General features: G+C 47.8%; 1 protein-coding gene across 1 annotated transcript; it reads right to left on the bottom strand.

Moving 5' to 3' along the window:
• Nucleotides 1-10,210: 10,210 nt before the first annotated feature.
• C23H6orf15 (chromosome 23 C6orf15 homolog) lies at nucleotides 10,211-11,528 on the bottom strand. The gene is made up of 2 exons (XM_055406738.2): nucleotides 11,447-11,528; nucleotides 10,211-11,212 (listed from the first exon to the last, which is right to left on the bottom strand). Exons 1-2 carry the CDS (start codon nucleotides 11,523-11,525, stop codon nucleotides 10,392-10,394), a joined length of 900 nt encoding a protein of 299 aa, XP_055262713.2. The 5' UTR covers nucleotides 11,526-11,528; the 3' UTR covers nucleotides 10,211-10,391.
• Nucleotides 11,529-11,857: the final 329 nt, after the last annotated feature.

The following is an 11,857-nucleotide window of genomic DNA, read 5'->3' as shown; positions in this document are numbered from 1 at the left end:
CCAGCATTATGGTGGTAGAATCAAGTGAGTTTGTGGATCTAAGGCTCTGCAGGACAGAATGATGCATGTTATTTGCTGTCGCTTTGCCTACAGGAGAAACCTGAGTTGCCCCAGAGTGGGGATTCGGTATCCTGTCTCTCATTTATTTATCGGAGCAAAAGAAATCTGAGGGTAAAAGAGACCCAGTCCTTAAGTCCCAGAGAGTATGGAGAGAAGAATGAATGAGAGGGGGTGGATTTAGGTGTCACTGTGAGCTGAGTGATCCGAAAAGAAGAAAAGACCACCTGAGACCTTGAGACGGACAGACAGACTTCAGGAGCAGAGGGACGGGGAGAAAGAGACAGAGGCCTGGCTAGTACTTTTAAAAGCCCGGGTCTCACACTTATTCAATAAGAGCTGATTGCTTCTATTCCCCATGGTTGCCGCTTGTTCCGGCTTTCAGAGCTAACCATAGGCCTTGCTCCTTCCCGCACGCCCTGCCTCAGCCTGCCCTCTAGTGGCAGCCTGCGGAGTGACAGGAACAAGCACTACACCCGTCCGGTCTTCAAAAGATAAGTCATCTTAACCTACCTCCTAAGAAGCCGCCTGCAATGAGGGAGACCTGGGTTCGATCCCTGGGTTGGGAAGATCTCCTGGCGAAGGGAAAGGCTACCCACTCCAGTATTTTGGGCTGGAGAATTCCATGGACTGTATAGTCCATGGGTCGCAAATCCGACACAACTGAGCAACTTTTGCTTCACTCAACCTAGTTCGTAGAATTGTAGTGAGCGTCATTGATGGTTATAGTTTTGGCAGTGATAGAAATGGCAATAGTTGTAGCAGCTATGCTAAGTGATTTATATGAGTTGTCTTATTTAATCTATACAAGTTGGGTGCTCAGGTGCTCAGTTCAGTTCAGTTCAGTTCAGTGGCTCAGTCGTGTCCGACTCTTTGCGGCCCCATGAATCACAGCACGCCAGGCCTCCCTGTCCATCACCAACTCCGGGAGTTCACTCAAACTCATGTCCACAGAGGCGGTGATGCCATCCAGCCATCTCATTCTCTGTCGTCCCCTTCTCTCCCGCCCCCAATCCTTCCCAGCATCAGAATCTTTTCCAGTGAGTCAACTCGTCGCATGAGGTGGCCAAAGTATTGGAGTTTCAGCTTTAGCATCAGTCCTTCCAATGAACACCCAGGATTCATCCCCTTTAGAATGGACTGGTTGGATCTCTTTGCAGTCCAAGGGACTCTCAAGAGTCTTCTTCAACACCACAGTTCAAAAGCATCAATTCTTCGGCGCTCAGCTTTCTTCACAGTCCAACTCGCACATCCACGGGAAAAACCATAGCCTTGACTAGATGGACCTTGGTTGGCAAAGTAATGTCTCTGCTTTTTAACATACTATCTAGGTTGGTCATAACTTTCCTTCCAAGGAGTAAGCGTCTCTTAATTTCATGGCTTCAATCAGCATCTGCAGTGATTTTGGAGCCCAAAAAAATAAAGTCTGACACTGTTTCCACTGTTTCCCCATCTATTTCCCATGACGTGATGGGACCAGATGCCATGATCTTAGTTTTCTGAGTGTTGAGCTTCAAGCCAACCTTTTCACTCTCCTCTTTCACTTTGAACAAGAGGCTTTTGAGTTCCTCTTCACTTTCTGCTGTAAGGGTGGTGTCATCTGCATATCTGAGGTTATTGATATTTCTCCCAGCAATCTTGATTCCAGCTTGTGCTTCTTCCAGCCCAGCGTTCCTCATGATGTACTCTGCATATAAGTTAAATAAGCAGGGTGACAATATACAACCTTGACGTACTCCTTTTCCTATTTGGAACCAGTCTGTTGTTCCATGTACAGTTCTGACTGTTGCTTCCTGACCTGCATACAGGTTTCTCAAGAGGCAGGTCAGGTGGTCTGGTATTCCCATCTCTTTCAGAAGTTTCCACAGTTTATTGTGCTCAGTCTTATCCAACTCTTTGCAAACCCATGGACGGTAGCCCACCAGGCTCCTCTATCCATGGGTTTTTCCCAGGCAAGGATACTGGAGTCAGTAGCCACCTCCTCCTCCAGGGGATCTTCCCAACTCAGGGATCTAACCTGCGTCTCCTGGTCTCCTGCGACTGGCAGGTGGATTCTTTACCACTAGCGCCACCTGGGAAGCTTCAAGTTCGGAGGCGACTTTATTATCTCTATTTTATAAATGAAGACTTAACTGCTCTAACCTGCCCCAGGTCAGCAGCTACTAGTACCAAAAGGAATTTGTTCACATAGTAAGCTGCCTAGTACTTTCTGTCTCTCCCTAATGTGGTTCCTTCCTCTGTCTTCCCCCGGAAAGCATCACAGAGGGGTTTACCTTATATAAAATGAAGTAAGAGAACTGGTTGTACTATGCTTTTGCTCAGGAAGCTGCCTTCTGAGCTCTAGAATAATCCCCACACCCAAAGAGAAACTGGGACACACGCAAGATATTGTTGAATCTCTGGTTTAGAGACCATTTAGCTCCTGAGATGGAATACTTTTGCCCACTATCCAGCATGCGGCCTTCCTAGTAGTAAGATTCCTGGAAGAGAAAAGATGACTGCCAATCAGAATATTGCTTGGTGACCAAGAAATCAGAGTAAAGAGAGGTGGGTTCTTTGGAAACATTTCATCCAGGTTACAATAAATACCAGTCCTGGAATAAACATGGTATTCACTTATACCAGCCTTGTTTTAAACAGGGCTTCCCCAGTAGCTCAACAGTAAAGAATCTGCCTGCAATGCAGGAGCTGCAGGAGACAAAGGTTCGATCCCCCGAGAGGAGGGCCTTGTTTTAAACATAATCTAAAATAGCTTAAACAATAAAAATTACAACCAGGGAAATGAAGAGTTAGAAAAATCAGATAAAACCAAGAGTAAGGTTAATATAGTACATCATGATGGAAGGAAAACTACAAATTTGTAACTGAGCTCTCTAGCAGCCAGTTCAAAGAGGGAAACACAGTCATTACCTGGCACCCAATGTCTGTAAACTAAAAAGAGACCAGAGTCTCCCAGGAGATCACAGCTATTTCTTTTCCTGGGATAAGGGGTCCCCACAGAAGTGGTGGAATAAAGTGAACAAAATCCCAGCCACATCTTTATCATGAATACAAGTTTCACAGGATTTATTAATTTCTCCCAGTGTCCCTGTGACAACCGGTGGTACCACGTTTAGCCAGAGTCGCTCAGAATAATGCAATCCACGTGCCTCTGCTGTTGGTCCAGCTTAACCCATCGAGAGATTCTAGTGTAATCATGAATTCTTCATCAACCTGACATAAGAAGTTCTCTCCACCCATCTTTTGATACGTAGAGCATGAATGTTAGTTCAGTGCTATTATACACTTGACATCACAGCCATTTGGTGTGATTAACAGTAGGTTACAACAGAAAGAATACTCATGGCCAGAACAAGCCTGTCTCCCTACAGGGAGCAATTAAACAACTCACAATTTGTATCCCCTGGGTCTCCCTTTCCTGGATCCTGTGAAGTTCACCCTTTTCTGCAGCCACATTTTTTTCTTCTGATAGAGTCCAGTATCCTGAAATCAATTTTTTCTTCCTGAGTTTTAGTCTCCAGCCAGGCATGTTTCCTTTGTTTGGATTTAGTTATTCCTTGGACTGCAAGGAGATCCAACCAGTCCTTTCTAAAGGAGATCAATCCTGGGTGTTCATTGGAAGGACTGATGCTAAAGCTGAAACTCCAATACTTTGGCCACCTCATGTGATGAGTTGACTCTGATGGAAAAGACTCTGATGCTGGGAAAGATTGGGGGCGGGAGGAAAAGGGGACAACAGAGAATGAGATGGCTGGATGGCATCACCGACTTGATGGACATAAGTTTGAGTGAACTCCGGGAGTTGGTGATGGACAGGGAGGCCTGGCGTGCTGTGATTCATGGGGTCGCAAAGAGTCGGACACAACTGAGCGACTGAACTGAACTGAAACTTCCTTAGCACCTCTACAATTCCTTCCCCAGATGGTGTCTCTCATGTACTGTGCAAATTTGCCACAACTTTCACTCATGGGTGATGAACTTCCATCTAACTAGTAAAGGAAGGCCTTTATTAGCTGTGTGACTTTAGGCAAGTTACCAAACCTCTCTGAGCCTTATTTTCATCATTTATAATGTTGATAATGCCTACATTGGAAGGTTGTTTGGAATTAGAATAAATTATAATAATAGTAAGAGCAGGACTTTCCTGGTGGTCCAGTGGTTAAGAATCCATCTGCCAATGCAGGGGACACAGGTTTAATCCCTGATCTGGGTAGATCCCGCATGCTGTGGAGCAACTAAGCCCCTGAGCCACAGCTACTGAGCCTGCGCACTATAACAAGAGTCACTGCAATGAGAAGCCTTAGCACTGCAATGAAAAGTAGTCCATGCTCGCTGCAAGTTTAGAAAGCCTACATGCAGCAACAAAGACCCAACATAGCCAAAAAATAAAAGTAAATAAATAATTTTTTTTAAAAAAATAGTAAAAACAACCAAAGATTTATTAAGTTCTTATTCTGGCAGATGCTCTGGTCAGCATTTAACAAGCAGTTATTTGCTTGAGTCATCTCAACAATTCTATCACATGGGAACTGACTGTCCCCCTTATACAGATTAGGAAACAGAGGTTTGGAGAGTTTAGTACCTGGCCCATTAGTTACAGCTGTCATAAGCATAATGATTCAATGTCTCAAAAAAAGCGCAAGGCAGGAAAGTTCAGTGAGGGGTCAGGAAAGACTTCTTGAACCAGGAGTCATTTACAGATGCGTTGGCCTGTTTGTTGGTTTGGTTTCTTTGTTTTCATTGTAAACCTAGTACTGTCTGCATTTGCTCCTTGAAAAGTTCGAACAGTGTCTATGGTTACAAAGCTCAGCTTCCACTAGCAGGGAGTAACCGCTGAATAACATCCTGACAGAACTTTCTCCATGAATATACTACTTGAAAGAGATCTAGCTGTATGTCTCTCTTTTTTTCCTGGGTATCATTTTTTTTTTTCTTTCCTCATTTTCACTGAGAAGAGGGGTGGGTGACAGGAGTAAGGGTACAGAATGGCCAGGGGCTTGAAGGCTGGGATCCGGGCAGGGGCACAGGGCAGGGAGCCAGGTGTTTGCTTGCTTACATGCATTCATCAGTTCTAAAGCCTTTCTGAGTTCCCCCAGTAGTGTCTGCCCTGGCAGAGAGCAGGGCCAGGAATGAGGGTGAGGAGCAGAGGAAGTCAGAGGGGCAGTTGGCCACGTGGTGATGACCTTCAGTGTAGGTTCTGGTCTCTGCAGCTGGCTGATACTTGAGCAGGGGAGTGGCCTGACTAGAGCTGACTTTTTCAAAGTTTTACTATTATAAAATACACATAACATAAAATGCACCATCTTAACCATTTTAACTGTACAGTTAAGTAATATTAAAAATATTTACATTGTTGTGGAGCTGTCACCACCATCCATCACCGTAACTCTTTTTATCTTGAAAGTCTGAAAGCCTATACCTTTTAAACCATACCTCCCGGTTCTCTGCTCTCCCCAGCTCCAGCTGACTTAGGATGGGCTGGAGGAGACGAGGCCTGTGTGTAAGAGGCTGATCAGGAGATGGCTGGAACCACCCAGGCCAGAGGCCATGAGGATCCCCCTGTGAGAAAGAAGGGCACAAACAGGAAACAAATTTGATAATTAAGCAAAAGCACCTCCCTGTGCATGAAACATGCACTGTGCCAGGCCCCGAGGAGGCATCTGAGGAGTCATTTCCTCTCCAGGTGACTTCTCCAGCTGGAGTCAGCAGCCCACAAATCTCAAGCCCTTTTCTGCACCCATTTTTCATATGACTGAAGCTTCTCCATCTTCAAAATCTCTCCCTTGGCTCACTCACATTTACTCTCCATCAGTCCCTTCTCCACTCAGAGAAATCCTTTTTTTTTTTTTAGAGGTTAGAGTGAATTGTGTTTTTTTAAAATATTTATTTATTTGGCTGCAACTTATCTTAGTTGCAGCACACTGGATCTGCAATCTTGGTTGTGACATACAGGATCTTTAGCTGCAGCATACAAACTCTTAGTTGTGGCACGCGGTATCTAGTTCCCTGACCAGGGATCAAACCCGGGCCCTCTGCATTGGGAGCCCCAGTTTTAGCCACTGGACCACCAGGGAAGTCCCTGTACAGACCTCCTTGACCAGGATATTCTGTGAGTGGACAGAACTAGAAGCCTTGGCATGTGGCCAGTCTTCCTGAGGGCTGGTGTGCTCACTCTCAGGTGTGACAATCTGGGTTCATAAGAGTGTCTTCTGGATGTGTTCACCAGTTTCCTGACAGCAAAAAGGGAAAGCCAACCTAGCAAGGGGTAGAGGGAGTTCCCTGGGGGTCCAGTGCTTAGGACTCAGCACTTTTACTGCGAAGGGCACAGGTTCAATCCCTGGTCGGGGAACTAAGATCCCGGAAGTACCCCAAAATATGGAAAGGAAGGAAGGGAGGTAGGAAGAAAGAAATAAAGAGGTATAAATAAGCAATATGGGACATCTTTCCAGTGGAATGAGAGGAACATAGGAAACATTTGGTCTTGAGGGAGAGATAAAACCACTAGCCTGGCTGCTGGTCTACAGATGACATGAAAATGGGTGAAGCTGAGCTTGTCGAAGGAAGGATTCCAGGTGGTGATTAAGCCAGGGGAGCTGGAGAATCCCGCTTTCATCTGCTCTGTGCAGTTTGCCTGCCTTTCCTTGCTATTTCCAAATGGTACCATTCCTAAGTTTCCCCCTCACTGGCTGTGACCTTTGGTAAGTTACCTAACCTTCCTGAGCCTCAGTTTCTTCTCCTGTAAAATATAAATAATCAGAGTAAGTGTATCCTAGAATTGCTGTGAGAAGTAAGATGACCCTGTAACAGGTTTTGTTCATGGTATAAATTGATGCCATTATTACGACCACCCGAAAGTGCATAAGTGAAAAACATCTAAGAGAACAGTTCAAGGAATGAAATAGTTCAAGTAGAAGCCGAGTCTTCCTGCTTGATCTTGGGATAATTCTCTTGGGTGTAATTCCCAGGGGGAAGCATCATACCACACTCAACAATCAATTATGATGTCAACTATAGACACTGCCTTCCCTGTGATGCCAGCAGGACCTCCTGAACTGAGACAACATCCTGCATTCTAATCTTCACCATTGCTCCATTTTCCAGTCTCTAATCTACTTTATTATTATCTTAAACTTCATAACAACCTTGTGAAGTAGATTGGACATCTGCTTTCATCCCATTTTACAGATGAGCAAACCAAGGTCTGCAGAGGCAAGTGATCAGCTAAACTGACACAGCTGAGAGAGCCGTCCAGGCACATGGAAGGCGAACCTCGTCTTCCAGCTTCCAGACAAGCACACTCTATTATGGGACCTTCCCTCCTGGGGCAGAAGAAATGACTTTACTCCAGTCACCACTTCCACCAGTTAACCACTAGTAGAAGTGTAATCAGCTTCCCCTGTGGCTCAGCTGGTAAAGAATCCACCTGCAATGCAGGAGACCTGAGTTCGATCCTTGGGTTGGGAAGATCCCCTGGAGAAGGGAAAGGCTACCCACTCCAGTATTCTGGCCTGGAGAATTCCATGGACTGTACAGTCCATGGGGTTGCAAAGAGTCAGACACGACTGAGCAACTTTCACTTTCACTTCAGAAGTATAATGGAACTTCCCTGGTGGTCCAGTGGTTAAGACTCTGTCTTGTAATTCAGGGAAGAAAAGCTCTGACAAACCTAGACAGCATATTAAAAAGCAGAGACATCACTTTCCTGACAAAAGTCCACATAGTCAAAGCTATGGTTTTCCTAGTAGGCATGTATGTATATAAGAGTTGGACCATAAAGAAGACTGAGTGCCAAAGAGTCGATGCTTTTGAACTGTGATGCTGTAGAAGACACTTAAGAGTCCCTTGAACTATAAGGAGATCAAACGAGTCCATCCTAAAGGAAATCAACCCTGAATATTCACTGGAAGGACTGATGTTGAAGCTGAAACTTCAATACTTTGGCCACCTGATGCAAAGAACTGACTCATTGGAAAAGACCCTGATTCTGGCAAAGATTGAAGGCAGGAGGAGAAGGGGATGACAGAGGATGAGATGGTTGAATGACCTCACTGACTCAATGGACTTGAGTTTGAGTGAACTCTGGGAAAGGACAGGGAAACCTGGCGTGCTGCAGTCCATAGGGTCGCAAAGAGTCAGACACGATTCAACAACTGAACAACAACAAGAAGCATACAAATCAGTACATGAGCAGCAGCTCTCACTGCAAACCTCAGGACATTTATTATACAGATTACTGACCAATCCCACTATTTGAAATAGCAACAACTTAAAGCAAAACAACCTTAAAGCAAAGACCAGTCCAACAAAGCTGACTACAGCTACCCAGGACCCTCCATCAGCACCGAGTAGTGGACAAAGTCCACTTTCTAGGCTCTATGTTAGCCTGTCAGCCTTGGCTCACTTCCCTATCTGGGCGTCAGTATCTCCACCTGTATAATGGGCCAGCAGTACCTACCCAGTGGAATTGTTTTGGGGAGTAGCTGGAAGGGTATTGTGAAAGCACCTCATCCGGAGTCTGGCACATAGCAGGTACTCAATAAAAATTAGATGGGTTTTTGTTAATTGCATATTATACCTGAACACTCCCTGGACAGATAATGAGAAATATTTGGTCTGGGTCACTGACTCTGTCACATGCTAGCTGTGTCACCTTGTGTAAATTGCTTAATCTCTCTGAGCCTCAGTTGCTTTATCTTACTTACAACACCTTCCTCAGAGTTGTTAATGAAGGTTCAAGAATGGAATGTGCAGGGCATTCCTGACTGAGAAAGGCTTTGCTGGGGAGATGTCAGTGAGGCTCTGGGAAGCACACGGTAGCAGTCCAGATGTCATTGGACGGGCAGCACCTGGGAGTCTGCCTGCAGGCTTATGGCTCAGGAATCAAGTGGGATAAGAGAGAAAACGGGAGCCAGAGAGAGGGTTGACTCAGTACTGAGCGCTGACCGCGGCCCAGACGCTGTCCATGGTGCTGGCAGGTCCTCAGTGAACCAAGCAAAGCCCCTTTCCGGCCGAGCTTGTGGGGAACAGAGGAGGGGAGTGCTGACGCAGAGTTTAAAAATCCCTAACAGTCCAGTGGTTAAGACTCTGTGCTTCCAGTACAAGAGGTGTGGATCTCTTTGTTGGGGAACTAAGATCAGTCAAGCCATGGTGTAACCAAAAAGTAAAGAAAAGTGCAAATAGAAGTGACTTAGTGAGGAGGCAGTCAAAAAGAGGGACAGAGAGAAATGAGACCGAGCCCGAGATACTGAACTTGGGCTTATGGAAGAGACAGGTGCTGAAATCAGAACCAGAATCGCCTGCCCCAGCACTGGGAGAAACTGAGAGTCCAGGGTGGGAAAGGATTGACGGAAGAGGTTGATGTGATAGAGGGTTGTGTGGTTAGTGATGGGAAGACATGGTGGACACCAGGGATTGCACCTTCTAGAAACCTCATCACCCCCACCAACTTCTGTTGACTTCCTTAGAGTGAGTGCACTTCCTTAGAGTGAGCCTTTATCACCACACTCCAACTCCCATACAAGGATGCAGAGCTCCTGGGAAAATCAGAGGGAGGGCGGTGGGACTGAAAGAAGAGGCCATGTCATCAGTGGGGATAAAAGCATCAAACGCAGCCGCAGGCGGGATTGTTGGCTCCAAGTTTCTCTATTCCTGTCCCTTCTCCCTTTCTTCCTCCATAGAGTTCTGCCCTTTGTTCAGCAAATGCCCTAAGCCCGTGATTCTTTGGGGCACAATGTACCAAGTGATGCATGTAAGGGAGGAGATCAGTGCCTCCTTCACTTCCAAGAACCGTGACTTTCTGGGAAGAAAGACAAATGCAGACTAAATGACTTTCTCTGACCCTCTGTGTCTCTGAATGAAAGGGCTTTCACTCCCCATTTGGACCTCATCCTTCCCTCCTGCCACAGGTGCCATCTCAGTTGTCCTGCTGCCCCTCCTCCCCCTTTCAGAGTCCAGGACATTGGAGCCAGCTCTCCCACCTGGCCCAGGTGAGACCACGAGGCCCTACCCTCAGACACCTGGGCTTTGATCTTTTGCAAAAGATGGGGATAGAAAGAGAGCATCAGTAGGACCCTGGGGGGACATGGAGATGACTAGGAAATGGGGATGGACAAAACTCCAGTTTGCACCCAGAAACAAAGACACCAAGAAGGAGTGGATTCAGTAAGTGCTGTGTTTTATTGGAGATCAGCGTACAGAGAGCAGGGAGGCAGTGATAGTGGGGATGATGTTAGAAAAAAACGGATGGGATCTTGATTTAGCTCATGCTGCAAGGGGAGGGAGCCGGACTTCCTCCTCTGACTTCTAACTAGGGTTTTCCCCGCTCTGTCACCCTCCTAACTCCACTGTGACCCAAGGTTTTGAGGATTGGGGAAGCCAGCTGGGATGCTCCAAGAAGAGCCAGGAGGATGGAGACGTCTGGGAGGAAATTGATTAATACCTGGGTATAGAGGGATATTCCCCCAGCTGGTGCTTGGGTATTGATGAGTGTTACCCCAGATCCCCACAGGGTATGGCATGGGCCTTGTTCCCCACCCAGTGCCAGGACCTCCACCTCCCCAGGAAGCACTGGGATTCAGGGTCCCCCAGGGGTGACCAGGCAGAAGTGGCCGTCGTATTCTGTTGATGAGAGCCCAGAGTGGGGATCGGGCAAGGATGTCTCCCGGGGAGCCCAGCACATTAGGACGGAGTGGCCGTCTAGACTCAGAGTCCTGGTGGAAGAGTGAGGACTCGGGTGAGGGGTCTCCAGGGTGTGCAGAGGGCCCTGCAGGCCAAGGCCTGCTGCCCACAGGGAGGGCAGCCACCCTAGAAAGGTAAGACAGTTCTCCAGGCAGCACTTCCCCAACGTGATCCTCGACCGCAGTTGCCAGCATCGGCCAAGGGTCTTCCGAGGGCCAGGAGTCCATGGACAGCAGCCCCCCAGAGGGGGGCCACCCCTGCACCCCAGAACCTCCTACAGGTTGAGAGCCATGCGGTGGAGAAAGATTGGGCTTCAGAGCAGCCCTGGCCAAATCATTAGGCCCAGGGGCTGGTTTGGGCTGAGGATGCTCGGCATTGGAGGGGCCGGTCAAGGGAGGTGGTCCCAGCAGAGGCAAGCTGATCCCCAAGTCTCGGGGAACTTTCTCCTCCATCACACCGATGCTCCGGGCAAGGAGGCCTGGGGGAAGGGGAAGACGAGGCAGCCAGTGGACCAGATGTTTGGTCCCAATGTCCTCTCCTCCCTGATTCCCTGAGCCCCTCTGTTTCAAGTCCGTTCACTTCCCCTGAGCCAGCTCTTACCTCCTCAGGGACCCAAGAGTACAGCCGCCCACCTTTACCCCTTCCCTCAATCCCAATTCCCCCAAGGCCCCCCCAGTCCACTCCTGCCCGAGGAGCGGCACAGCCTCTCTACCTGGGAGATGAAGACAGACCAGGAGCAGCCCTAGAGGAGCCTGCTTCCCCACCACGCGGCCCTGCATCTTGCTCTGCATCTCCCTCAGCCCCTAGACATCCAGCCCTTTATCCTGTCAGTGGGGCGGGGGACACCAGAAACAGGCTGAGCCAGTGGTTATGGAGACAATAAATCCCCACATTCCACCCTCATTTCTAATTCATTCTGTGGCAACAGGTGCCACTTGAATGACCCAGGGAAGCTAGGTGTTCCCACCCTGCTCTTTTCCTCAAGCTCCCCACCCCTTCCGAATCCAGGTGTTCAGGCTCGTGGCTCTTCGCTGGTTGCCAGCCCTACTCTTCCTGGTTCCCTACACCAAGCACGTGAGGACCTTCACCCTTGGGGTCTCCATCTCTTCACTTCTCAGCAATA

Source organism: Moschus berezovskii, chromosome 23 (assembly GCF_049115385.1).
Source record: "Moschus berezovskii isolate FMDL1 chromosome 23, NW_MosBer_1.0, whole genome shotgun sequence".
NCBI classification, from domain to species: Eukaryota; Metazoa; Chordata; class Mammalia; order Artiodactyla; family Moschidae; genus Moschus; species Moschus berezovskii.
Note: the sequence above shows the minus strand (reverse complement) of the source record. Positions and strands in the feature narration are given on the sequence as shown.